Source organism: Lolium rigidum, chromosome 2 (assembly GCF_022539505.1).
Source record: "Lolium rigidum isolate FL_2022 chromosome 2, APGP_CSIRO_Lrig_0.1, whole genome shotgun sequence".
Taxonomy (NCBI): Eukaryota; Viridiplantae; Streptophyta; class Magnoliopsida; order Poales; family Poaceae; genus Lolium; species Lolium rigidum.
Window position 1 is genome coordinate 182,112,852 of NC_061509.1, and position 27,907 is coordinate 182,140,758.

Consider the following 27,907-nt stretch of genomic DNA (forward strand, 5'->3'; position numbering starts at 1 on the left):
TAGCATCAGGATACACTGATGTTGGCTACTTGAATGATCCCCACAATGTGTATCAACATGGTAGAACTGTCACTCCATTGATGTCTTCGAGACAGACACTGGTGACTACACCTACCAATCATTATAAAATACAAGGCCTCGTACCCACGTGTAGCTTTATGGAATGATAAACCACATACATCAGTCATGTGGTATTGGTTCTCTTGAACCATCAATCATTACCTACACAGATAATGTTGCTTGTGTTGCATGGATGCAAACATTGATACATCAAGAGCAATATCACTAAGCATATTGCCTCTAGATTGTTTTATCTCCATGAACTTCAGAAGAATTGGAGCATAAACATCTTGCAAGTTAAATCACATAATAATGATGTTGGTTTGTTCACCAAGTCTCTACCAACTTCAACATTCCAGAAGTATTTTATGGAATTGGTATGCGACGGCTTCCAAATTTGCAAGAATCAGGGGGAGTATCTTCCTGAATCAATCATGTTCAAAGCATCATATTACATCCTTTTTCCCTTTATGAGTTTACTACATAGGTTCTTATCAAGGTTTTCAATGAGGTAATATCAACACAAGATGATATGTCATATTTTCTGTTTTCCCCACCGGGGTTTTTAGGAAAGTATATACGACATATATTGTTCTCTAAACTCTATGGATTTTTCCCTTTTACAAGGTTTTTCTCATATTGAGTTAACAAAGAGACAATACCAATTATATGTTGTGTCATTTTCTTCTTATTTTCCCACTGGGTTTTGAAGGAGTTTTAACAGCATATCCAACCTTTATATGTTGCACCATTTTCTCCTTATTTTTCCCACTAAGTTTTTAAGGAGTTTTAGCAACATATCATACACACTACTCTCCTCATATTTTTCCCACAGAGTTTTTAGAGGAGATGATTCCAAAGATGATTCTAAAGATGACGAAGCACAAGGACAAGCAAGGATTAGGGGGAGTGTTAGGATTTAATTAAGTAGGTTTAATTAAAGGGATAATCCTCCCTCATGTAATTCTCTGTGTTGGTTGGTTTGTCAACAGACACAACCCTTCCTCACACCTCTTCGAACGGACGTGACCCATATTCGCGTCTCTTTCCCTTGTATATAAGTTGTGAATCATCAATGGAACAGAACAGTTGAATCATTTGTTGTCTCTCTCCTTTGCTTCTCCATATTACTTTCAACACGATTCAGCGATTGGCCCCGCACCCGCGCCGCACCCTGTGGGCTGCTCCGTGCCATCCGAGGATTGCAGTGAGACTTTTGTTTTTCCAAAAAGGTTTTGTTCAGCTTTATAAATAAAACCACAATAATAAGCCGATGCAAGGGATGAAAACTTATTTTATAAAACATATTAATAAAGATAAAAGAATAAAAATATGAGGATCTACACCCTCCACGACACACCTAAGAGCACCTCTAGCAAACATGCGGACAGTAAAACCTTGATGCGGTACTATGAACAAGTTAGTCCATTAGAATAGAAGCCGTATAATCCTACCGTAAAAAGGAATATACACCTAATATGTTGTCATCTTCCTCGTAGACACATGGATCACGGCGCAGTTGCCCTGACCACTGCTTGGTCACCCTCGATGCTCTTTCTAGCCCCCTTGCCTCTGAGCCAACCATGTTTCTTTTGCGGTTCTTAGCAAAAATATATACGGGTTGGACCATTATACAAGATCTATTCCGTGTATTCTTTTGTCAACCACGTGCAGTTTTAGATCTTTTACGGTATCAGATAGAGATGCTCTAAGACAACCAATAAAAGGTTAAACTACACTTTATTAAACCACCAAACATCGTCGCTCTGGACCCACAAAGGGCCTCCCGACCTCTTGCTCTAGGCCATGGAGCGTCGAGTATCGAGACCAAAAACAACTAAGACATGCATTGTAGTGAAATTTATGTTAGGGCAGCCTTTTGGTTCCATGCATATGCTCCAGTGTAACCAGTAAAATAGTTAAATTATGTAAAAAATGAAATGCATATGCTTATTGGCTATATATGCTCGTGGTCACATGCTTGCAAAGTTTTATGAAAAAAATACTTAGTGTGCTACGAGTAATAAAAGTGATAAAATAGTGCTCTAGAATATTTTTTGAAATGCCCTATTTTATACATTCTACAAAAAAGTTATTCGCAATGAATTTTTCCGTAAGCACGTAGGCATGAACATTTAGGTGTGTCAGTGTTTAGAATTTTGAATTACTATGAGATTTGCAACAAAATATATTAAGAGGCACAACTTGGTTACATCCTAAGTACGTAACAGAAACACTCTATGATAAACAGACTTGTACAATGTACCCAAGATCAAAATCAAATCAAATGTCAAAGTAAAAAGGAATCACACTTAAACTACCCAAACCCATGTGGCATCTTCCCAGTTATGTCACTCCCTCAATTTTTTAGTCCAACTATGACTTAACTAAGAAAATATAATTTATGTGACACATAAAACATATAGTTGCATTCGTATTTTAAAGATTCCAATGGTACATATTTGTGGCATATAGCACATGTTCTGTTGCTCAAAATCATGGTCAAGGTTTTGGCACAAAAGTGAGGACATATGTACCCAAATAGAGGGGACTATCAAGTACAGGTATGTTTGGATTGGGACCAACCTATGCCTTACAAATTTATTGGGTATTATGACCAAAAAGTTGGTGTGTTTGGATGGTTGCCACTTTTTAGCATGCCAATGCCTCACTACCAACTGTAGTTCATGTAAAAAAAAAAACTAGGCAAGGTTGGCACGCCACTTCTTATTTTGCCCTTAGCTTCCGCAACCTATCTCCCTCCAATCTTCGGCCTTTGACTTTCCCGAAAAGGCATTCATTCATTGTTCGTTCTGAGGTGGATTCGAACCACGTTTGGATCACTATCAGAACCTCCAGGGATTTCGCCACAAGACATCAACAACAAAATTGGCAGGGCAACCCTAAGCTTAAACCAAACATACCCATAACGCAAATTCGCTCGCCATTGCCACACGCTTTATGGCTAAGACCAGAACACGTTCAGAGGCAGCTGATCCAGTTTAAGATGCACATGAGCAAGTAGATTGTGTGACAAGCTAAAAGTTGAAAAATGCATGAAAGATGTAAGTTCTGATGTCACAATCACCATCAATCTCTAGACATCATTGTGAGTTCAACGTTGACTACTTACATTTCTCTCGATGCTAACAGAGATTCCAAAGATAGAGTAGTTTGTGTAAATTCTTGCAATAAGACAGAGATCTGATCTCACAACTGCAGACTGATGTTAAGCTTCAGTGTCAGTTCATATATAGTACAACAAATACACAAACATCGCCCAAAAGGTTGCCTAAATTCGAACCAGAATAACATTGAATCTCAGCAATATTAACCTTGATCAAGCATTAGAAGACAGTCCAAACTATACGAATGTGCTAAATTTCACACATTAACATAGTAGGATACAATATGCCCGATTGCACACACATCAGTTTTGACTTAACACATCAGCTCAGGTACTAAACCAGAAGTAGGTATGCCAAAATATCCCAAAATATCACTGAGACTTGGCAATTGGTTCAAGGGCTTCAATCATCACAACACTATTTCCTCTCAGAACCTGCAGAAGTTGTTACAGTAAGATAGGTCATATAATTGGAACAGATGAGAAGAAGTTGACAAAGTATTTTAGTTGCCAATATAATTTAGCTGGGAACATTTGGATCGGGTATGGCCTAATTGACAGTAGGCACTACCGTCTGATTATATAAGAGAACAAGAAATAATTACTCACCACCATCCCTATGTCGTTCCTTTCATCTCCATTGACCTCCACAGTGTTATCCACGACCAAATTCATGAACTGATCAAATCCTCGAAGTGTGCCAATGACAACACGGTTTGCATTCAGCTTGACTGGAAACAATTAAAAAGAGAATCAGTTCAGTAAATAGTCCATTAAAGCAGAGGAGGCAAAAAAATCCATAGTTCAACATCACTTTACAGGACTACTATTATGGACAATTAGTAAACTTGACAAAATTTGATCAAAAATACAGAGTTCTTTTTTCTTGAAAATTTAGAGCGTGAAATGAAAAATGGGAAGAATGCTAGTCCTAGGAAGATATACACTCAACTTTACCAATTTATGAATGACAAGGTATTTAAGTACATTAGTCTAAACTCTAAAATCTATGATCAAATGATTACTACTTCACCATTAATAGATTCAACTAAGCATCTGTCACAAAATAAAACGAGGAAATAATGAATTGAGGGGACACAAACTAAGTGGAATTTGGGAGGATAATTCCTAGAATTCGCAGGCACAATTATGTTTAATGTTTTTCTGCATGGACATAAGTTGACCAGGGAACAGATGTTAAGTAAAACAGAACAACGGAAAACAATAAGAAATAGAAGATGACAGTAAGCTCCAAAGAATAAGCAAATTGCAGCTGCCAAGTTGTGCACAAATATCTGAATGTGCAGGTTGGTAATACAGTACAGCTATACCTATGCAACAGAATAGAACCGTAAAAGCCCTATAAGAGTAACTATGACGAAGAAACTTCATTTGGAGATAAATCCATAGCTTTGCTAAGATATCATCATTTAGGGCTTTACTTCACCAACATGGAAAACTGCAAAGATGGTCAGCAGAGCATATCCATTGCAAATTACTAGCAAATTCAAATTCACAGAACCAAAATTATTAAGTCACAGAACAATGAAAAACTTAAAAAAATAGAAGATGACAGCAAGCTCCAAAGAATACACAAATTGCGGCTGCCAAGATGTGCACAAATATCTGAATGTGCAGTTTGGTAATACCATACAGCAACACCTATGCAACAAAACAGAACCGTAAATGCCGTATCAGAGTAACTATGACAAAGAAGCTTCGTTTGGAGATAAATCCATAGCTTTGCTAAGATATCATCATTTAGGGCATTTACTTCACCAACGTGCAAAACTGCAAAGATGGTCATCAGAACATATCCATTGCTAATTACTAGCAAATTCACATTCACATATAACTACAGTCAGCACTACTCATCAATCAAAAGTAAATCAAGCGACCTTCCCAATTTCTGTGCTGTGTTAACTTTTTTGTGAATCTGTATTGTGTTAACTAACAAACAGGGCAATGCGTAAGCAAAATTGATTTTGCTTATTGGTTGTACAAACACTACAAGATACAAATACAGAACAACAGTGCGGATTATACCCCCAATGAATAAAACAGAATCAACATTCTACAATTTCCAAAACGAACATTATCGAATAGCATATACCAGTTCTAGATACAATTTACTAGTCACACAGCACGATCAAATACAAACATAAGATTCTTGCAGGTTACAGATAGCACATAGAGTTCCGTCACAGAATCCTAGAATAAAATCTCGCGTCTGACGAATATTATAATCAAACAAAAGATCAAGAACCAAATAGGCGCACTTACTTTGGAGCTTCTTGTCCATGTACCTGTAATCCAAAAAAATAAAATAGAATCAGAACCGCAAGGAATCAGAGAAAACAGGAAAAATAGATCTAGCTCGAGAAGAAAAGGGCAGCATATTACTTCTTCAGATCCGGTGGCTGCCCCGATCGGCTCATGGTGACTGCCGGACGAAAGATCTAGAACTTCGCCACTCGACTTGACCCAAACCTTGAGAGGAAGCGAGAGGAGGTAGTCGCCGCCGCCCCTTGAACCCTGAACCCTAAATAAGGCGACGACTGGGACGAGTCGCCTCTCCCCAAAAAGATCCACCTCCACAGCGTGTGGAGACTAAACAGTCGATGACACGTGGGCCCACGAATCGCCCGCAAACTCGGAAAGAATCAGATGGATGAGGCGTGGATAGAGAAATAGCAGGAAGAGTAGGGGTGTATCTGCAAAACCTACCACCGGAGGTCCGGAGCCTACCACGGCGCACACACGCGAGCGGCGCACTCCTCTGAGCTCTGACTCTACCGAGATGAGCGCCGGGGATCCCGCCGGCGATGCGGGGCCCAGCTCCCGCGGCGGCGCCAGAGGCGGGGCAGCCGCGCGTCCTCGGCGGTTCCCGACGGCGGCGCAGCCGGAGGTCATGCGCGCGGCGGAGAAGGACGACAGCTATGCCGCCCACGTCACCGAGGCTTGCCGCGACGCCTTCCGCCACCTCTTCGGTCCGCGACCCCCTCCAGCTTTTGCCTTCCCCGAGCTCGTCGTAGCTTAGCTCCGTGTACCCGATTTGGTTGTGATTTGTCGTTTTGGTCACGATGCAGGTACCAGGGTTGCCGTTGCTTACCAGAACGAGGTGAGGTGCTAAATTGCCTATGCTGGCATGCGGTTCTCCTTAGTTTGTAGCAATTGGTTGCTATCTATTCAGCTCGAAATTTAACATGCTTTATATGCTGGGTTGCTGTGAATGGTTCATACGGACCCTTATTTACTTGGGTGCTAGCAGTTGAAATTGCTCGGTTGTTGGATATTCGTTTGTAGATTTAACATATTTGGCGGCGATAATGGATGTTTTCTGAGGTTGATATTTTGGTGGGTGAATTTTGCAGAACACCTAGCAAGGATCACGATATTTAGAGGTTTGCAATTTGGCTAGCCATTTACTTTACTGGGCAGGGGGAACTTTAAACAATAATGAATGCTAACAAGTTAAGTTGTCATCTAGGATGGTGCTCTAAGATATACTCCCTCCATACCGTTTTATTGGGCTAACTAGGCTGAGCGCTGCGACCAAGGTGCTACTCGATGGGTCGAAGAAAATCTTGTCGTAGCTTGTGATTCTGTTTAACGATGCAGTTATTAATATGGAAAACCACCCGATCGTTGTGCACTCTTATCAAGGGAGGATAGAGCGCATGCATTGGTCCTTTTTTTGTTGGGTATTAATTACCGAGATTGAACACATGCATCGGGAAGAGGATCGGCCGGGAGCGATTATAGGAGGAGAGGGGCTATGATGTATATTAATTATTGCTGATATGATCCTAACTCTTGGTATTTTACTAATTTTCTTGGGAGACTAATAAACCGGTATGGAGGGAGTAGTAGTCTAGCTAGTTCTGTCAAGTTAGTTTGATTCAGAACTTATTTGTTGTATCTTATATTTGATGCTTGATATTACTTTTTTTTAACTGGAGAGATGGAAATATGGTCTTTGTATGGCAGTGCATCTCAGTAGAGTAGGATTGTTGTGCTGGATAAAACAGAAAAATTTCCTGTCCGTGAGCTGCCATGTTAAGTTTCATGCGCCAACTAGTAGAAACAGAAGTTCGAACTGATGGAAAGTGGGTGAGCAATCCTCATATGTGACTCGATGTGGCCTACATGTGAATAGAATCTCATGTTTGGCTCGATAAGGCCTATGCGTGGACAGAAAGAGGGCAAGAGCATTTTTTTATCAAATTGCAAAAGCCGATAATTGAACCCAAGAGCTCTGCTCTGATCCCATGTTAAGTATTGTGCACCAACCAGTAGAACCAAAAGTCCAAACTGATGGAAAGAAGGTGGGCAGTCCACATATAGTGTAACAGGTTCTTTGGTAGAGCTTCTGCATTAGTTTGAGTATTGTTCTCTCTTTATTTTTCTTTGTGCCGACATTTATATTATTGACATTTACTTATTCGATTTATACTTATATAATTTGTAGAATGTGCCAGAAACTTACATTAATTTGAACTTCCGCAGATAAAACTTCTTGGCCAGTCCCTTTATTACTTGCTGACAACAGGCTCAGGCCAGCAAACACTTGGAGAAGAATATTGTGATATATCTCAGGTCATATTGCCTTTCCTTTTTAGCATTGTTTATATTTCTTTAACAAGGACAAAAGTTATGTACAAGTGTCTGCTTCCAGCCATTTCAAGTGTACTGGGGGCCCATACTTTATCTGGTGCCATTGGGCTTGTTTTGTTGTCTCTGTTTACAATAGGAATCACAAAAGAAATCTGATCATGTGCGTATGTTTTACTATGAAGCGTCACTTTTTGTCTGAGGTTAAACATTATACTGTTTTAGTGTACTAGATGGGAATGTTGCTTAACAAATTAATTGAAAGATCCCTTCAAGGTTTAAACAAAAGGCAAGGAACACCAAGTGTGATGGCCAGTGAGATAATCAAATTTGTCCCAGAAAGTTAGGCAGTACCATTAGAATCTCCAGGGAATATTATTAATGTATTATGCTGATGCATATATATGTTGTGATTGGGCTCTTCAGGTTGCAACTTCACATGGACTTCCGCCCACACCTGCTAGGCGGATGCTTTTCATTTTGTACCAAACTACCGTGCCCTATCTTGCTGAAAGAATCAGGTATGTTAGTCGTAAATTTAAATACGCTCCTTTAACCAATATTCTCTTTGCTGGAAGAAGTTGATCGCATATTTTCTGTTCACTGGTCTTAACAGTTCGAGAATTGTCTCCCGTGGTATTTACCTCGATGACTCTCAGCTTGATTATCATCATGAAAGTGATAGCTCTAGTAGAGGCATTGCACAATCGTCTACAAACACAGATGACTCTTCAGCAAGCTTGAGTTTTTCCACCCTTTCAAGGTTGAGAAGCAGAGCTCATGACTTTGGGCTCTGGATAGTTCAGAAATGGCCTTCGGTACGAAATTGTTGTAGTTCCTATGTGCATCTGTATTTTTTTAATATGGAAAATCCCCCAGTTTTACTCGTTGAGAAATTTAAAATGTTGTTCTGACACTAACAAGATGTTTTCTTGTCTGTTCCTAGATGCTGCCGCTTGGTCAAGATTTTATACAGTTGGCTATCCGGACAAACCTGATGTTCTTCTATTTTGAAGGTATCTTATGTTCTATAGGATATGTAAAATCATTTACTATTTGCGATATATTTCAATTGATTGTTATTATGGGTTGGTGTAACAAGTAACAGCTAAACTGTTTTCTTTCTAATGCCTTGCTTACTGATCACCTTAAAGTCTTTGAACCTGATTTTGTTGTGAGGCCAGAAGGCATATTAAAATTGCCAGGCTGACTTCTTTTCGCAAATTCAACTCACTCGGTTTGTTATACTGTTATGCTGCATATCAGAACACTGTCACACATTCATACATTCATAGGCACATGTCTTGCTGCAGTTCTATCATTCAATTTCTCTAAGGTAGGATTGATTGATGATTTGATTGCTTACCTTCAAGCCTTAAACAAGGGGGTAATGCGTCAGGCAATACCCCGGCTCCATATAGACGGTGTGTCTCCCCTTTGCGCGACCATTCCCGAGCCTAGGGTGGCTGTCTGTGGGTGCGTCGTGGCAGGAGGCACCCCGGTGTTCCTCAACAGCTGGTGGTTTGTCGTGATGGCATGCGCTGAGACTTAGGAGTTCTCTTGGGGTGGGTGCCGAAGCCTCCGCGAAAGCAATGCACATCTGTTCTGTGCCGACAACGATGACGCTCGCGAGCGCCATTTTCCTTCCTGGAGGCGCTGTCATGAAGTTTCCCCCTTCGAGCTATGGAGGTCCGCCGGCTTCACTAGCGTAGTTAGCTAGTTCTCGGGGTGTTGGTGGTCCTCTGTTTGACATGCTGCTCAGTGTGCTAGTCCTGCTTGGTTCCAGATCCGCGGAGTGGCGTCTCGGGGAGCCGCCGGTGTTTTGCTGAAGTCTTGGGCGTTCTCGGAGAGCTTGTAGTTTAGGGCCTGGCCCTGGTCTGCCTGTTCCTTTGTTGTAGGCTTTAGCTCTTCACCACCTGGGCTTGTATCTCTAGCTGGTGTCCCCAGTTTTTTCTTTTTTCTTCTTTTTCTTTGTTGCGTGCTACCTTGTACTCCTGGCCGGTTGATGGCTTTGTTAATTCAAAGCTGGTCTCGTCGAGCCTTCTGTTTAAAAAACAAGGGGGTAATGCTTGATGATGATTAATTGCTATATCCTCTGTACTAAATACTAAATATTCGGTATATGATTACACTTCTATAAATTTCCTTTGCTGTAGGGTTATATTATCATTTATCGAAGCGGGGAGCTGGCATTCATTATGTATTCATTGGTAAGCCAATGAATCAGAGACCTAGGTACCTTCTTCTCTACTTATTTACTTTGTCTAAAGTCTTAACTACATGAACTCACATATAAACAAATCATACAGCCATTGGTGCTACAAATTAGACGCCACAAATGAATTTTAGAATGCAAATGATAAGAAGATTTCTCATGATCTCTAGTGTTTTGGACTATCTTCATGCTATTTTCCTTTGAGTTACGAATTCTCAAGATGATCAAGCGTAATGCACTACATTTGCAGGTATCAAATATTGGGCATCTTCTTGCTGATTCAGTTGTGTATTCTTGGTGCTGAGAGGCTCCGAAGAAGTAACTTGTCATCAATAGCTAGTTCCATTAATCAAATTTCATCAGGAAGCTATCCTTTGTCTACTGGTACACACTCTTTTACTGAGGTTATTTGAACTACTATTAATATTTAGTGAACCAGCTACTATTTGTATACCCACTGCAATGTTTTTTATTAATATTATGTTGAACCTCTGAGTTACTCCATTAGAATGATACAAATATATGTATGATGATTTGAATCCTCGTCGTTGTGAACGGCGAAACAGGTCGGACTGTCCCTGTTCTAAATGAAGATGGAAATATCATCAGTGACATCCGCCATGGTAAAGCTGTAGATATGGCTTCTGGTTCAGAGGTATTTTCTTCAAATAAATGTCCTTGAGTTGGAATGACTTCTTTTGTGTACCTTAGAAGCAGCGGAAAACGAACTTATGCCCCATTAATAAACTAAATGTTCATCTTTGTATTGAAAACTAAGAGTTATATTTACATGTTGCTCTTCAGATGCACGCCGTGATGCATTTTTCTTGACAAATCAAAGTTCTGGAATCCAGAAATGTTAGAATTTCAGACTAGTCCTAGAATTGCATATGCTTCCAAGCATTATTTTTTAAAATTCAGTATATGTGATGTATTGTGCGGTGCTGATGTGTTTTCTGATGTTCAGGCGTCCAGTAGCAAGAGCAAATGCACACTCTGTCTGAGCACCCGCCAGAACCCTACTGCCACAACCTGTGGCCATGTATTCTGCTGGTAAAACTCGTCTTTCAACTGCTATGCCTTTAAGCAAACTGGCTTCACAACTCTTCCCACCCTCCCTTGAATGGTATGACAACTCATGGCATTGCCTGCAGGAACTGCATAATGGAGTGGTGCAACGAGAAGCCGGAGTGCCCCCTATGCAGAACCCCTATTACCCATTCAAGTTTAATTTGCATATACCATTCGGATTTCTAGCACATCGTTACTCGCGGTAGCAAGGGATCTTGTGGTCCCCCACAGGCTCCATGCCTTCATCAAGGCGGAGATACATTTATTTATGCCAAAAGAAGAACGGGTAGAAGCCTGTCCGCTGAAGTTGAAAAACAGCCGGGCTGTAGAGATCATCAATAGCGCCAATGACCCATCTGGAAAACAAACAAAAGGAGAAGTTGTAGTGCCAACAGATACCCTTGTACAAGTACCATTGTTGTCAGACACAAGTGAATTTTGTAGGGTAGAATAAGGAATGACTAGGATCCTAGTAGAGCAATTGAGCAATCGGATGCTATGTTTTGTTCTCTGTACACCTTCTCAGGCTGTATCTCTTGTATCCCCATGTATACTGATATGCTTGTACCCCCATGTAATCCTGCCACATCTGAATTGAACACTTACATGGCAATCTGAATCGAACATTTGAACGGCACATCAGAAGATCTCGTGGGATTGTTTTGCTTATTCATGATCAGTAAATGTACAGTAGATTACCTGCTTAACTGGAGTGTGCCATCCTACGCATGGCTGTTGGAGCCGTTTGGTGATGTTGTCCATTTGGTGCCGTCGGTGCTAAATGCCAGTTTCTTTGGCCGAGGGCTTTCAGGTGTGATAAATGGAATGATGGACGGTCTAGAGTTTCTGAAGAAAAACTCTACGCTAAACTAAGAGCCATCGCACTCTTCGGTGCTGCTCCGCCGTGCTGGATGGCAAAACAATGTGCGGTACACCATAGTTTACAACAAACACGACGCTTTTTCAGAGCTAACGGTGTCACGGTGCTCCTGCACACTCCACACCAGACAACGGAGCGCAGCCGCCACCGGCGCCGTGCCCGTGCCACTCCGCGCGCCAGCGCCACTATAAAAATCCCATCTTGCCAAGACTGTGACGGCCAGGTCACTGTCCTCCCCAAATCCCAATTCGATTTTTAACCTCCCTGCTGAACCATGATTTGCCTCAGAGCCATCCCCTCCCCACGACTCCACCTACCCCTCCTCCGCCGCCTCAGACGACCCTCCGCCGCCGCCATGTCCTCCTCGACCACCTCCCCCGCCATCGCGGCCCCGATCGAGCACTTCGTGCTCATCAAGGTCCGCCCGGAGGCGGCGGCCTCGGGCGCCGCCGCCGCCATGGTCTCCTCCCTGCAGGCGCTCTCCGCGCTCGTGCCAGGGCTGGCCTACATCCACGCGGGCCCCGTGCTGCGCCTCCGCTCCCCGGCCGCCGAGGCGCTGGGCCCCACGCACCTCCTCCACTCCCGCTACGCCGCCAAGCCCGACCTGGCCGCCTACGCCGCGCACCCGGCGCACGTGGCCGCCGTGCAGGCCCACGTCGCGCCCAACGCGCTCGACGCCACCGCCGTCGACTGGGTCAACGCCGCCGACCTCCCGTCCCCCGTCGCGCCCGGCGCCGCCGTGCGGCTCACCCTCGCCAAGGTCAGGGACGGGGTGGAGGTCGCGCGGCTCGTGGAGGAGGTGCGCGAGGCTACCAGGGCTGCTGCTGGGGTGGGGGAGGGCGCCGCCAGGGTCAGCTTCGGGGAGAACTTCTCCCCCGCCAGGGCCAAGGGGTTCCAGTTCGGGATGGTGGCTGTGTTCGGCAGCGTGGAGGAGCTCGACGCCGTTGAGGGGGACGCCAAGGTGGAGCAGGCCAAGGCCGCCCTCAGGCCCTTGCTCGATGAGGTCATGGTGCTCGACTTCGTCGTCGACGCGCCGGCCGCGGCCGCCAGCCTCTGAGTCATGATGATCGGAGGTTCAGGTTGATTTGAATCCGAGTGTGTTATCGATGTGAGCTCTCCTAACGGACTCCTCATGAAATTGCGATCCATCTTGTGAGATGAATAAGAATTGCTTTGCCTCTCTATACAACTTTGATGTGCTTCCTGGATCATCAGGAACAAAGTGGCGGTGGCTAGCCTCCTCTGAAAGGTTTCAGGTTTTAGCTCCGGTTTTGAGTGTGTTTTGTGCTGTCTATTAGGGGTAATAATGGAGATCTTCTGAAATTGAGGTCCATCGTGAGTTGAACAATCCTTGCCTTGGTAATGGAATGGAGCTCAAAATCGGATTGTCCCCGCCTTGCAACGGGTAACAACCCTTTGCTAGTTCTAGATCAACCGAAAATTAAGTTAATTCTAGATTCTAGATAGATTCTTGACTTGCACTGCTGATTCGTGTAAATTAGAATTGCGCATAGTTATGCAATTCCACATCTTTCTTCACTGTTACACATGAAATCGGGTGATCGAAAACTAAGTTAGTTCTAGATCAACCGAGGATTAGTAGCTTCCTTCTTTTTCTTTTGGCAGCTCAAACCAAGTTCAAAGTTTGGACAAAAGACGTAAGCTTTTATGAAATTTGCCGAACCAATTTGGAGGGTATGGAAATTCTCAAGATTTTGTTCCCTCGAGGGGATGGAAATATTTCGGTAATCTGAATTGTATCACTATACACTTTGTGTCACGGACATCATAGAGAAGTTTAGAACCGACACAGAACAATTCTTTTTTGTTTGAGTGAATTTACATTAGACACTACTTATGTATTTTGACACATGTTACCCCCATTTAGTGAAAATTCTACCAAAATAAACCATCGTGAAATTTTGACCACAATTTTACTCACATTTTATCATATTTCATGCTTCCTTAGATAAGATGAAGATGTTAGATCAATGTGGCGGGAAAAATATATAAAAAAGCCTAGTGCGTCGTCCTCATTGTCATCCCCATAAATTTTAGGCTTAACTGTCACCTCACACTTTGCCAATGAACATGTCCCAGAAAAGGAGGGTTCAAAGTTTCTAAAAGTGGCAATTTAGATGAATTTTCACTGGATGGTAATTAATGTCGCAAATACATAACTACGATCAAAAATTCAATTTTTAAGGCCACTATCAAAAATAATATTCAGGTATACAAGACCATTAACACTAATCTAAAACAATCGATTAGGTTTCTAGCTCGTAGGATGATGCTCATTAATGTGAATGTTTCATGCAGCCATAGCGAATGTGACACCACATGCAAGATGCAACATATTTAATTAACCCGCAACACGAGCATTTTTTACATAATTAATCGTGCTATTTATTAGTTGGCTTTGTTTTTTCTGGGTACCTGAAATACGTAGTATGAGTTTGTGGCTTTATAGAGAAACGGAAGAAGGTGGTAAAAAGTGGAATTCACTCTTTTCTATTTTGGTACAACTCGCATTGGTTCTCAGATTCAATGAAAATTCACCTATTTTATCAGGTCAAAATATTGCGATTATACATGAACTTGAGCCATTTTCAAACACAAAACAATTTTCTTTTTGATGTGATGGATCTTTTTTTTGAAAGCTATCACGCCAGGAGGAGCTTCCGACAGTTTAGCCGAATCGAAAGCCAAGTTCTTTTTTATCCATGATGTCAACTTATGTTGTCAACGGTCCCGATGTTCCACGATTTTCCAACCTATGATCTTAAGATTTTGGTTTGTGACATGTATCCCAGGGTTCGATTCAAAATCTGAGTCGATTCTGACAACCTATTTTACACGGCGCTCAAAATATTTTGGAAACCTGAAACTTCCAACTGGCGCTCTTAAGAGCAAGTACAATAGAGTCCAGTCAGCTTACTATAAAACATTAAATAATATATTTTAGATGAGTTGGAGGAGAGAGAAGAGGAGAGAGAAGGGAGGTGAAGCTACTTATGCGATAACAAGCTTCTTGCACGTGCTCCTAGGCAACTTGTGAGAGTGAAATGTGGGCCATATATTAGTAAAGTACTACATTCTTATAGCCAACTATTGTACATGTTAACTATATGATGACTACAAATGATATGACATCTTGTTATAGCCAACAGTTGGCTATACTATTGGAATTGCTCTAAGTAGTGAAGATGACAGAGCAGATGTTAAACAAGTCCTATGCGGTCAAGGAAACAAAGAAAGTTAATATAACAAGCAGCCTCAAGCGGAAGACAAGAACTAAAAGTCAAGAAATATATTCTCTCTGTAGAATATTAGATGCATGTCAATCTTATATAGTATCACGTTTGAGAATCAATTATACAAATATTACAAACGAAATGATCTTTTTTTTTTTTTTTTTTGCGAAACACAGTACAATCAAAGACGCTCATACATACGCGCACACACTCACCCCTATGAACGTATACACGCACACCCTACCCCTATGAGCACCTCCAAGAGACTGCGTTGAAGAACTGATCCGGCGGGTCTTGAGATTGACGAAGTCACCACAGGCGCCTCGCTGTCGACGGGAACGTCGCCTCCCACTGAAGAATATTCCGCCTTTATGAGACACCAAAGTGTCAAATCTGGGATTTGAACTCTGGTGGGCTGGGGGTGCCACTGCCCTCCTAACCATCCAACCACAAGTTGGTTCTCCAAACAAACGAAATGATCGAGTATATCCGTTACAAACCACGCAGCACACACATCAACTACTCCTTCTGTTCACAAAAGAATTCTAAAAATTTATTTAAATTCGAATGTATCTATACACTGAAAAGTATCTAGATACATCAAGCTTCCGACATCCTTTTATGACTAGTGTACTTTCAATCTCGAAACATATATAGGCAACGGAGAGATGCAGCGTTGCAGCTCCGCCCAGCTAACGCATCATAGCGGGCAAGGTCGGACAAGCAGCAGTACTTACCTGACAAATAGGCGAACTCCACCGAGGCCTGCCACGAACGCCAGCGGCAAGAGCGAAGCGCATAGAACACATCGACGTGCACGAACTGTCTCACCGCCGGCTGATCCAGACATCCATGTAACGGCGGCGAACACCTCCGCTAGGCCAAGGACGCCGGCGGAGAGCACGGAGGCGTAGTAGGCGAACTTGTGGCCGTCGAAGATGCCGGCGGGCATCTTGTAGATAGCCAAGGACGCTGACATGCACGCGGTCGTGAAGCCGACGACGCAGACCAGCCATTCCAGCGACCACTGGCCCATAGTCTCTGGAGCGAGGTCGCCGCCCTCGATGCCCAGCGCTAGCTCAGCCATTGCTGCAGAATTGAGCTGCTAGCTCTCGTGTCATGGCCCAGGTTGCAGGCTTGCATCTCGGTATATAACAGAGCTGTCAGGTAACTCAGGTTCCTTACTGGTCTCTTCTCTCTTGGATTCGGGCTCCATTGCGTGGCGCAGCGTATGCGTGGCGACAGGGACAGATTGGGGCTGCGGCTGTGGACACTGTCCGACCGGGATTTGACGTGAGGATCAACGCAGAACGAAGCTCATTTTATATTACTCACTATCTTTAAAAGAATATCGAAGATTTATTTAAATTTGAATGTATCTATACACTAAAGAGCTCTACATATGATATATTTTTATGGAAATAGGTAGTATAAATGACCGATATTTTCACTCTATGCCTCAGTTGGCGAGTTTTGCTTCTAGAGCGCAAGCCGAAATAATCATACGCTTAGGTGTTTCAGCCCACAATAAATGAATAATACCTTGGTAAACAAGTAAACTAATTACTGACAAACGTGAAAATACACGGGAGGCGAGGACGAGATGGCACATAGTAATGCCAATTTGACGTTGAAAGATGAGGCCGACGACGACAAATGCCTTTTGTTTGCTTCCAAGTTGAGACAAATGGCTGGTTTGTCTGGTTCATATACGCCGAGAGTATCGTCAAGCTTACCGAGTAAGTATGGATTACTCTCTCGATGTTGACAAGGGACATGCCCGAAGGACGAAGGGCGAACTCATGAATTGGTTGCAAATTCTCGGCGGAGGTCCCATGATCGCACCCAATTAGGCTAAATTATGTCCCGGCAAGCACCCAGTTGGCCAAGCCAGAATTCGTCACTCCTTAGTACAATGTGACTAGACGAATTGACGAAAGCAACGCAGGGAAGCAGAATCCTGTGTCCGTGGCCGGAGAATCCGAGACAGGAAGATCGGTTAGGCATGTTTCGGGCATGACGGCCTTGGGTCCGTCGAGCGGCCACGAGGTCTTCCAGTCCTGACCACGATTGCAGGAGCATAGGCGGCACCAGCGGCGGGCTCGCATGGGAAGATGCCGTGTGGCGCTCCCAAAACAAAACGATCACGCTTAGGTTTATTCTAGCTGTTATAGATAGAGGTGTTGTTAAGTAAAAGATGTGATACTTCAACCATAAATCTAGTCTCACAGAATTAGTTTGAGTCGTTCGCAGTGTCTCAAATGAATAAAGGTCTACACAGCGAAAGCACTCGATGAGGCGATCGGTGGCCGATGCTTCACGTATGGGTTTGCTATGATAAGGCATGTACTCATGCAATTGTGCGGAATCGTAGGTTCTTAGCTCCTACAATTCCCTATGATGATTGTAGGAGCGAATAGTTCTTTTTTTTTATAAAAAGAAGAATATCATTAATTTTACTTTTATAAATTCTGCACATTAATTGTAAGAGCGAAGTGCTACCGGTGGCACACAAAGGGCGGAGCTCTTCAGGATTACCCTGATGCACATGCATCAGGGTCCAAGATTTTCTTGCTAGTACTTGTGAGCTAAATGAGCGTAGTGCATCACGTTAGACATGATACATGTTAGATTATTAGGTAATTCCGAGTGAGTTTAATTATTGAAAATAACATTACATATGCACTAGCATATTTAATCACACACATCAGACTAAGCACATGCATTAAATCTGAACATGGAATAAGTAGCAATGCAAGGTAAGAGAGGAAAAGCACGTACATCGCGGCCGGAAAGGTCGCACCAGCAGCAACACCACCATGGGCATCGTTGATGTCGCCCATGGTGTAATCGGATTTGTCGAGGAAGTAGTCAAACCAATGAAGAAGCACACGAACAACAGAGAGCAGTCGCGCCGAGACACTCCCCAAAAATCTTATCGCCTGTCTCCCGGTGCAGGATCTCAACTAACGGAGTTTCGGAGGTATGCTCTCCCAGACGGTTGTGCACGCAGTCGCCGGGATGGGAAAGACTGGAGAATAGCACATCAAAGGAAACTTTTGTGTGAGAGAGAGAGATAGCTGAGAGCGTTCCCATCTAGATCTGTTCTGTCTCCTGGTATAGCTTGGGAGGTGAGTTGGCCGACCGCGTTGCCACCCGTAGGAAGCCAGGTACACGCGGCGAGCATGCACACACATGATCAACACGTACCCAACTCAGTTGGTGCACCAAGCAAAAATTCAAGCTTCCACAAAATATGTTTCGAACTCAAGTTACGAAATGGGACACGCGTGCAATGCGTGGCGGGGAGCGGAGGAGGAGGAGTGCACGAGGGTTTCTTCTCTTCTCACTCAATTGGAAGGAATAAAAGAACAACTCTTATATACCACTTCAACTCTTTCCCAACTAGTAATTTAGGACTAATTTTTTTTCTCTAAGGCTATCCTCAAGCTACCAACGTGATGAGCCTTGAAATTTTAAAAATTGTAGGCTACATAAGCTGTCTTACTGGACTGCAGCTCATCTAGCAAAGACTCCAAGCTTGAAGATGCATCAGGAAAATATATCCTCTAGCTCCGCCCTGGCACATCCAACATGATCAAGCTCTTTCTCGAAAACTAAATAATGCCCATTATACTATCCTAAAGAAATGAAAACATTAAAAAACTTCACAGATTCCCAATTTTGACCCGGTGTGCCACAACAATATACTACCACAAATTCACGAGATGTTTATTGCGTGTGATCAACGACCCGTAACATTGCCATCAATAACACAAAACTTTGAAGAAAATAAAATTACAGCATGAGCGTAGGCTATATCATTGATTTACATAACGGTAACCACCGTAAATGAATGGAAGGGACGCTTTCTCTTTGGATGGTTAGCTTTGTATGAAGTAGATAATAGACTACAGTTCTTTTAGCAAACGTTTTTTTAACTAATCAACGTATGTTACACTAAGAAATTTAAAACACTCTCGTGGGTGGCGATCACATTGGATGTCGTAGTTGTGTTTGGTGTCCTGCAGTTGGGCGCGTGGATGGTGGTAGACGGCGATGTTTCTCTTCTTCGACTGCATCGGCTGAAGTTTACGGTTTTGAGATCTGGTGATCATGGGGAAAATCCCCAGCCAACGTGCCACAAAGTCCCAGTCTTGTCCTATGTGGCGGTGTGGTTCATAACCTCAAAAACATCCTTGTATGCAAAGGTATTCTCCTAGATCTGTGTATGGTGATAGTGTACCTCTTTCTATGGCGGCAGAGGACGATGGTGGAGGATGATTCAATGAGGCACAAGGTTCTCCAAAAGTGGAATTGTAATTTTATATGCCTCTTTGATTCGTAGGATAGAAAAAATAAAGGAATAAAACATGGATAGGATTGGCTTGCCCTGTCCGATGGAATAACCACATGAAGTCAACAATGAGGTCGGACCTCATGCAAATTTTGCTGTGAAACTACACTAGGCAATTCCTATGGAAATAATTCCTACAGGATTATTTCCTATGAATCAAACATCATCCATAGGATCTAATTCCTACAAAATTCATGAGGCAATCCTATAAATCAAAGGAGGCCGTAACCTCTGTAAACAGATTATTATCTAATGGAATATATATGGTTACTTAAAAAAGGTTCAAACACAACAAACAACGAAGTCTCTACAGACCAGATAGAGTTCTTCCTCTCAAGCGCCAAGGCCCAAGGGCAAAGCGATGATGGTAGGCCACAGCGGGCTCGTGCGAATTGATTCGTCCCGGCCCTCTCAGGCGCCCAGCAATGCAGAAGGCAATGTGCAGCCCATGTAAAAGGTGGGCAAACGGGCCGCGCACCATCCCTGCCCTGTCCCTTCGCCGGTGGCACACTGGGCTGGGCTTCTCTCGCTATCCTCGCCCCGAATCAACCGCCGCGTCAGCGCTTCACCCCTGCCCTAGCCGTCTCTCTCTCCTCCGGCCACCGCCGACACTGACGACGACGGCGAGACTCACCCCCATCGATCCCCGACGATCACAGCTCGTTTCCCCCCTAATTTGGTGTCCCCGTAACACCTCCATCTTCTACCGAGAGGCGCGGCTTCGGGCTCCCCAGGATGTCGTTCCGAGGCCGCGGAGGGAGAGGAGGAGGCAGAGGCGGGAGAGGCGGCCGCGGAGGCTACGGGTCCTCCAATTTTAACTTCAATGGGAAGCACGAGCCCCACGAGAACTTCCCGGTACAGCCACTCTCCACACACCTCCCCCTTTTCTGTAGCCACCACCGATTCACCCCGGGTGTTTGACGCTCGTCCCGCGCGTGCAGGAGATCCCTCTGCCCGAGACGAAGTTCGCGGCCACAGCCGAGGAGAAGGCTCTGATACTGTCCACCCTGAAGCTCGAGGAGTTCATCAGGAATTCTTGCTACCATCTAGAGCCGGATGTCCCCAAGAAAAGTACAGTCAATGAACCTGCTATCAATCCTCATTTCCTCTTTCTGCGCAATCTAATATATTGCTTCTCAATTTCAAGCTCACTAACACTTAATTGATTGAACACTTAATTGGCTGATGAATTAGGATATTGCACCATTGCGTATATATCTTCATGGCCTTTAAATAACGAGTCTCTCATCATCTTTTCTTGTGACAATTATCTGCTGTTGTTTTCATTTTTTGTACAGGTAGAATTTCTACTTTGTTTTGTTAGATTCTATCTGGTTACTTACTGCCCGTTATCTTTTCAGAAAATGACGACAAAGAGATTGAGAGATTTTCTGATAGGAAGCGCAAAACAAGAAACAAACGTGAATCTCTTAAATCATACCTCAAACTAACTCCTGGAAATTTCCCTGAGGAACTGTGGAAAGGTAGTCTTGACTCTTTAATATAGTATTGTGCGTATGTACTTATGCTACGTGACTGCAGAACAATATAGATCCTTGACATTATGTTACAATTCAGATTCTACACGAGCGCAACCAGTCAGTAAAAAGCTTCGGTGGGATAAAGACGCAGGTTTGCTGTTTTTTCACAAACAGTACATAATTTTTCTGTTGCTTCTGTCATGAACATGTATTCATGCTTGAGTTGTGACATCATCTAGGATTTGTTTTAAGTAAATTGCTTTGTTAGCACCATTCTTCTGGCATGTCTATCTGTAGGCTAGAAATTTCTATTCATGCTTTGAGTTGTGACATATTCTAGGATTTGGAAACTGCTTTGTTAGTACCATTCTTTTGGCATGTCTATCTGCAGGCTAGAAATTATTTAGTTGCACATGCATTGATCTCTTACTTGGATCTTGTCTTCCTGTTACTCAGATGACAAGACATTTGAAGTATTTGAGAAGCTTGAAGCACAGCACAAGGCAAGCCATCATTATCTTTTAATTTTTCTTTCAGATTGCTGGAATCAATTTGGAAAGCATTTTTCCCATTGTAGACATATTATTACTAGTTTTAGAGTCTTGGGCTTTGTTTCACATTTTGGAAGTAGTAAGGTTATGCTACCATATTGATAGAGATTTGGTACTTGTAGGCTGGAGAGAACAAGCCCGAAAAGGATGGTGAAGACGAGGATGACGAGGAGGAGGAGGAGGAAGTAGAAGAGGAAGAAAGTTCAGATGACGATTATAATCAGGTGAGTATATTGAAACTTGGGAACTTCATACATTCAACTTGTTCTTTGATGTAGGAAATGGGCGTTGGATGTTGTATAGTTTGGGAGTAATTATGTGATGTATGTGTTTTCTGCCATGTCAACAAGTATGAAATGGATAGACCAGCTATGTACATTTACTGTCTTCCGTATTGTCTTCTCTAGCACTCATACACTCCCATGGTCTCACCTTGTAGAATATTGAGTTTGATGATGATGACGATGACTGGAACCAGGAAGAGGAAGCACGTAAGTTTCCATTTGATGTTCAATTTATATGAGTGCTACCTTCTTTTTCTTCCAAATCAGTGTTGTATACGTTTGCAAACCTGGCTAAAAAAGTCCTTTTGGTTTACAGAAGAAGACTACTATGAATAATGACTGCTGGACTCTGAAAAGGTTTAGTTTTGTTGGTATTCTTCTTCGTCTGCAACTCATTGAGCAATTTCGATGGGAGTAGTATCTAGTCAGGTGGTTACGGATAAATCTTCTTCCTGACTTCTTTTTGTCAAGGCGTACCAGAAACTAATGACTCTGAATTCTGAATTCTGAATTATGCTGTTGCAAATGTTTCTATTGTGGCTGTACAAGCAGTGATGAATATGCAATCAAATGTAATTCATCTGCCTGGTTTCGTTAACTGGTATAGTTGAGTTCACATGATGAAAAGTAAAAGGAGGAAATTGTGCGACTTGATATTCATGTGTGTTTCACGGAGTAAACATTTTTTTTAAAAAAAATTCTAGCATGTAGAAGCTCGAATTCAGAATGTAAATATTGATATGTTTGACATGTGTTCTGCTCGAGGCAGGGGATTCACTAATTAAATCCTGTTGTTTTCGCTATCTAAGTAGCATGTGTTCCTACTGCTAAAAGTCTGCTCGTCCTCAGAACTGTTATGATTGGCTCGTTCGATATGTGCTCTGCTATGTTGGTAGTCTAGTTTGTAAATTCAAATCGCTGAAACCAGATAGAGAAGTTCCATTATACTATTGACTAACGGTCTTTGGATGCTACACGTGCTAAGATAATTGCTTGAGTTCAGAGTTGTCTACATCTATGGCATGTCACGTTAGTTATCTGTAACAGAGTAACCCTCATTCAGAATACAATTATCTATCATCAAAGTTTATTTCTTAAGTTCATAAAAAATAGGTCTTCAAATTTAGTGTCGATATTGTCAAACATGCGTTGCTTAGTGCGGTAGAATCAAAAGGAAGTTCATATTTTTGGTTCACCGAAGTACACAACCCTGCGCCATTTGACTCCCCCGACGACTGTGCTCCCCTAGGTTCCCCTTCTTCACCCCTACCGCTGCTCTAGATCAGGAGATGTCCAGCCTCCCAACAGCCACGACGCGTTCATCTACGCCGCCGTGCTCGGCAGTGAGCTACCGTTCGGTCCGTCTCATGTCCAGACAGTGCAGGTGAAAGAACATCTCTCCAAAATTATGTTTTTGTGTGTTTGATGACAACATGTGTGATAATCTAATGTGGCTTAGTGTGCAGATATGATCTATATTGTTTTCGTAATCAGAAGAATTAAAAGGGAAGAGTCATTTGTTGAAAAGGAAGAAAACAAGAATTACCGGGCCGGAAATTCCGGCCCCCAAAATTCGGCTAAGGACTTAAGGTCCGGGCTCCCCACCTGGAAATTTCAGTCGAGGGGCCGGAAATTCTGGGGAGGGGGGGGGGGGCGTCGGATATTCCGGCCCCAACTTACACCGAAATTTCTGCCCCTATTACCCCCTTCTTCCCCAAGCTCAAGCTGCTCAATCTCTCCAAGTTCATCCACCATTGTTGAGCCACAAGAATCACTTGATCTCATCCTCCAACCATCTAACGCTCTTGATCTTTGGAGAATCGAAGGAGAAGACCCTGATCTGCATCTTCACCGAAGCGATTTATATTTCCCCTTCATTTTTTTGAGGGTCCCTTTGCTAGTGTTCCATTTGGAAACCCTAGTTGTTGTTGCTTGATTTGTTCTTATTGTTGTTGTGTTGTTACAACTATTGGGAGCATCCAATTCGGTTGTGGATGTGTGCCCCAAGAACCTTGTAAAGGCCCGATTTCTGCATTGAGGAAATCCCTTAGTGGACAAGTGAGCTCGACCTTTTTGCCGTTGCTCACCCGAGAATAGGGTGAGGCCTTCGTGGCGTTGGTTAGCCATTTGTGGCTACCACACCCCTTCAACGTAGACGTACTAACCCTCAAAAGGAAGGAACTACGGGAACCATCCCTTGTGTCTCCGCGTGCTCCACTCTCGGTTACCTCTATCCTTGTATATCTTGACTAGCTATATCTTGTTTAGTTGTATACCTTGTCATCTAGGGAAATTCACATACTTTCATGTCAAGCCTTAATTTAAAAAGAACTAAAAGTTGGGTAGCACCTATTCACCCCCCCCCCCTCTAGGTGCAGCATACGATCCTTCCAATTGGTACGAGAGCCTCGGCTCTTATTTTGGGCTTAACCGCCTAAGAGTATGCCAGACGATGATGTTACGGAAGGGGCCGCAAAGCTGACTTCCATAGAAGATCTCAAGTCTTTGGAAACATCCTTGAGATCCTCCTTGGAAGCTAATATGCAAGATATGAAGAAATATCTTACGGAGCTTATAAAGCCATCGGACCCTCCCGTCATTCCCATCACAAAGGACAAGGACAAGGACTCTTTAGTAGAGGGAGATGTTCGGCCTCACCCTCTACTACAAAGCCCTTGGATGGTGACGACCTAGCCAATGTTAAAATCTCTAGTGCTTCTCCTAGAGTGGTCTTATGTGTGAAAGAGAGCTACAATGTCATTGATTGGTGCTCTCTGGATCCCCCGTCCCTCACCCTCATATAAACAATAGGGGTGATCCACCTAAGCTTAATTTTGAGGATTTAGAGGTGCCAATTTGAATTTTGCTCTCATGTGTGCAATGCCTCCAATGAGCTTTGGAGAATCATTCTTGAGGGGTACAAGCCTTTCAACGCCGACAAATTGAATAGAAAAGAGGTGGTTGATCACCAACTCAACTCTATCGCCTGGAACATGATTCATCAAGCCGTGGGGACAAAGGACTTGGCTTGTATCCGAAACAACGCCACCACCAAGGAAGCTAGGGATGGGTTGCCCGAAATCTTTGTGGGAAGTGAAAGCATGAAGAGGGACAAGTATAGTACTTTTCAGAACCAAGCCGAAGGGTTCATGAGGTTGCCAAATGAAGATCAACAAGAGATGTATAGAAGGCTCATATCCATTGTCGATGCCTTTCGTAATGTGGGTGCCCAACATATTGATGACTTTTTGTCGCGTCTCTCCTACGCGGACACCAGGGATGATCACACCCTATTTTCTTGTTGGTTAGTGAGCACGAAGGCGTTTTAGACTCAACGCCAACTCAGGATCAATCCCAGGCGGAGCAAGATCATACACAAAGCACAGACGATCATTTCTTACCTAGGTTCGGGCCGCCCTTCGGCTAACAGCCCTACGTCCTGCTTTGGTGGATTATCTTGTGGATACAAAGTACAATGGAGATGAACTCTCGGCCGAGAGGATGCTTTGATAAGCTCATATACCTCCTGTACCTCCTCACTCTCTACCTCTCTCGATCTTAGCCTAGACGTTGCCAAGAACACAGGTCTAGCTCTCTCTCTCTCTCTCTGTCCACTCTTCTCTCAACCTCTCACCATTGTCCCAACCCTTACAATTGTCCCAACCTATCCCAGTTGTCCAAACCTTTTACAATAGTCCGAACCCCTCTCCAATGTGAGAATCTATGGCTTATATATCTTCAGGGAAGGTCACAACGGCTTGCCGGGGCACCTCCCAAGAGCGTTCCCGGGCTCAATCGGATGGAGCCATACGAGCGACGCGGAGGTGGGTGGTTGAAGATATCTATGTGTCATGAGTTTGACATCTTATGAGTAACTGTTGCCTCACTTTCTTGAATGCTAAGGACTACACCTCTTGTTACTTAACTCCGGGTTATCAAGATTTTTATTGTTGTTGTGTTGTTACAACTATTGGGAGCATCCAATTCGGTTGTGGATGGTGCCCCAAGAACCTTGTAAATGCCCGATTTCTGCCTTGAGGAAATCCCTTAGTGGACAAGTGAGCTAGGCCTTTTTGTCGTTGCTCACCCGAGAATAGGGTGAGGCCTTCGTGGCGTTGGTTAGTCATTTGGGGCTACCACACCCCTTCAACGTAGACGTACTAACCCTCAAAAGGAAGGAACTACGGGAACCATCCTTTGTGTCTCCGCGTGCTCCACTCTCGGTTACCTCTATCCTTGACTAGCTATATCTTGTTTAGTTGTATACCTTGTCATATAGGGAAATTCACATAGTTTCATGTCAAGCCTTAATTGAAAAAGAACTAAAATTTTGGATTACCATTTACTATAAAAAAGAAGAAACTATATCAGCATTTATGGGAAATGTAAAATAAAACAAGACACATTGCATCAGCATCTATACTGTAGACCCGTATACGTGTGCACAAGGGAACTGGTCTAGCTAAAATGTTATATGTAAACATTTGAGTTGCTCCATAGAAGTCACACTTTTTGAGGACCTAGGCAAATTTTTTAATAGAAATTTCAGCTAAATGAGAAATAGCAATAGCAATTACTATAATAAACGAAAATTTCCAGGAGACTAAATATGATAATAATGTGCTGAACATATAGTTAACATGGAGAAAAATTGTGTAATTTTTACCTCTTTCATGCAACGAAAGGAAACTGGACCAATGTGAGGTATATGATAGCATACAGGACTATCCAGGAGGAATTATTTTGTAGGATGAGAGAAAAGACCAGTTGGCTTTTCAAGAATCACAAGATTGTATTTGCTGAAAATTCAATTGATTGATCTATTTGAATATTCTGTATCAGACAGTTCAGCCATTCTCTTTGCAAGATTGAATATGCAACGCACACCTAGCAGCAAAAGAAATCCCAATAAGTATCCAGGATACACTTTGCGCAGTATTTTATTGGCATGAAGATCAATTAACCACAGGAAAAAAGTTTCAGGGTCTAAACTAATGGGTAGAAACATCTCATTAAGTATCATAATCTCTAAGAGCAATCTTTATTAGAATGGACATAAATGACACACTTTTTAAATAATGACACAAAGAAGCTGCATGCCCAAGAATGGGAAGTAGAAAAAATACTTTCAAGAAACAATAGAGATTTTTGTTCAGGGGAAATATTTGTTAGTACTCAAGAACTAAAAGGCACGGATATCACTGTTAGTCCAGTATGGCGGTTCTTCGCCGTCGTGTATACTATGGCATACCTTGTTGACGCAAAATTGCCGAGAAGGAACTTCGACAGTTTAGCCGAATCGAAAGCCGAGTTTTTTTTATCCATGATGTCAACTTATGTTGTCAAGAGTCCCGATATTCCACAATTTTGCAACCTATGATCTTAAGATTTTGGGTTGTGACATGTATCCCAGGGTTCGGTTCAAAATCTGTAATTCTGACAACCTATTTTACGGGGCGCTCAAAATATTTTGGAAACATGAAACTTCTAACTGACCCTCTTAAGAAGTGAAGATGACAGAGAAGAAGTTATACAAGTGGTCCTAGGCGGTCAAGGAAACAAAGAAAGTTAGTATAACAAAAGAAGTCCTTTCCTATCCAGCTAAAACGCAACTGTTTTGTGAATGTGAAGCAATGGACTTTTGATTTCCTTGAACGTTCAACGGAGATTAAGGCAACAGAGTGGAACAAAGTGTCAAATCCATCCCAAATAGTACTATAGTAGGGAAAAAAAAGCAACCACACAAAAACAAATCACGATCCGTAAGGATCCAACTAACCTGCTGAGTAGATACATCTCGTACGGGAGGCCCGGAGGGAGTGGATACCATTCGCGCTCCGGCGGAGGAGGGTGGAGAGCGTGGCGGCGATGGCCGGCGGCGGCGGCGCCGTCGCCGCCGTTGCTGCGGCTGCCATGCTCGCTCGGGGGTTGGGTCCGTGGCGACGACTGAAGTGGACTTGCTGCTGGTGCTGCTGTACTCCTTTGGCGTCAGACAGCATCTTCCTCTCCATCT

The 27,907-nt window shown here is 43.2% G+C and overlaps 4 protein-coding genes across 4 annotated transcripts; 3 read left to right on the plus strand and 1 right to left on the minus strand.

Moving 5' to 3' along the window:
- Positions 1-3,381: 3,381 nt before the first annotated feature.
- Positions 3,382-5,759, minus strand: LOC124687792 (probable small nuclear ribonucleoprotein G). The gene is made up of 4 exons (XM_047221537.1): positions 5,591-5,759; positions 5,471-5,493; positions 3,797-3,918; positions 3,382-3,622 (listed from the first exon to the last, which is right to left on the minus strand). Exons 1-4 carry the CDS (start codon positions 5,623-5,625, stop codon positions 3,560-3,562), a joined length of 243 nt encoding a protein of 80 aa, XP_047077493.1. The 5' UTR covers positions 5,626-5,759; the 3' UTR covers positions 3,382-3,559.
- A 213-nt stretch (positions 5,760-5,972) lies between these two features.
- LOC124692678 (peroxisome biogenesis factor 10) lies at positions 5,973-11,705 on the plus strand. Its single transcript, XM_047226098.1, has 11 exons — positions 5,973-6,177; positions 6,277-6,308; positions 7,697-7,786; positions 8,228-8,322; positions 8,418-8,619; positions 8,748-8,817; positions 9,958-10,036; positions 10,267-10,400; positions 10,583-10,671; positions 10,984-11,069; positions 11,171-11,705. The coding sequence occupies exons 1-11, from the start codon at positions 5,988-5,990 to the stop codon at positions 11,271-11,273; spliced, it is 1,170 nt and encodes a 389-aa protein (XP_047082054.1). The 5' UTR covers positions 5,973-5,987; the 3' UTR covers positions 11,274-11,705.
- A 495-nt stretch (positions 11,706-12,200) lies between these two features.
- LOC124692679 (stress-response A/B barrel domain-containing protein UP3-like) lies at positions 12,201-13,127 on the plus strand. The gene has a single exon (XM_047226099.1). It carries the CDS (start codon positions 12,242-12,244, stop codon positions 13,022-13,024), a length of 783 nt encoding a protein of 260 aa, XP_047082055.1. The 5' UTR covers positions 12,201-12,241; the 3' UTR covers positions 13,025-13,127.
- A 7,021-nt stretch (positions 13,128-20,148) lies between these two features.
- LOC124687793 (DNA-directed RNA polymerase III subunit rpc31-like) lies at positions 20,149-22,492 on the plus strand. Its single transcript, XM_047221538.1, has 8 exons — positions 20,149-20,433; positions 20,520-20,649; positions 20,940-21,062; positions 21,157-21,210; positions 21,516-21,562; positions 21,733-21,834; positions 22,050-22,101; positions 22,211-22,492. Exons 1-8 carry the CDS (start codon positions 20,314-20,316, stop codon positions 22,228-22,230), a joined length of 648 nt encoding a protein of 215 aa, XP_047077494.1. The 5' UTR covers positions 20,149-20,313; the 3' UTR covers positions 22,231-22,492.
- The last annotated feature ends 5,415 nt before the right edge of the window (positions 22,493-27,907 follow it).

What these genes read in the sequence shown, in the direction of transcription:
- LOC124687792 (XM_047221537.1), bottom strand. Translation starts at nt 5,625, where the DNA reads ATGAGCCGATCGGGGCAGCCACCGGATCTGAAGAA. An exon ending in CATGGACAAGAAGCTCCAAA is followed by an intron (nt 3,919 to 5,470) that starts GTAAGTGCGCCT and finishes AATTGTTTCCAG; the next exon opens with TCAAGCTGAATGCAAACCGT. An exon ending in GGAACGACATAGGGATGGTG is followed by an intron (nt 3,623 to 3,796) that starts GTGAGTAATTAT and finishes CAACTTCTGCAG; the next exon opens with GTTCTGAGAGGAAATAGTGT.
- LOC124692679 (XM_047226099.1), top strand. Translation starts at nt 12,242, where the DNA reads ATGATTTGCCTCAGAGCCATCCCCTCCCCACGACTCCACCTACCCCTC.
- LOC124687793 (XM_047221538.1), top strand. Translation starts at nt 20,314, where the DNA reads ATGTCGTTCCGAGGCCGCGGAGGGAGAGGAGGAGGCAGAGGCGGGAGA. An exon ending in TCGGTGGGATAAAGACGCAG is followed by an intron (nt 21,211 to 21,515) that starts GTTTGCTGTTTT and finishes CCTGTTACTCAG; the next exon opens with ATGACAAGACATTTGAAGTA. An exon ending in CAGATGACGATTATAATCAG is followed by an intron (nt 21,835 to 22,049) that starts GTGAGTATATTG and finishes CTCACCTTGTAG; the next exon opens with AATATTGAGTTTGATGATGA.
- LOC124692678 (XM_047226098.1), top strand. Translation starts at nt 5,988, where the DNA reads ATGAGCGCCGGGGATCCCGCCGGCGATGCGGGGCCCAGCTCCCGCGGC. An exon ending in TATCTTGCTGAAAGAATCAG is followed by an intron (nt 8,323 to 8,417) that starts GTATGTTAGTCG and finishes TGGTCTTAACAG; the next exon opens with TTCGAGAATTGTCTCCCGTG. An exon ending in AAGCTATCCTTTGTCTACTG is followed by an intron (nt 10,401 to 10,582) that starts GTACACACTCTT and finishes ACGGCGAAACAG; the next exon opens with GTCGGACTGTCCCTGTTCTA.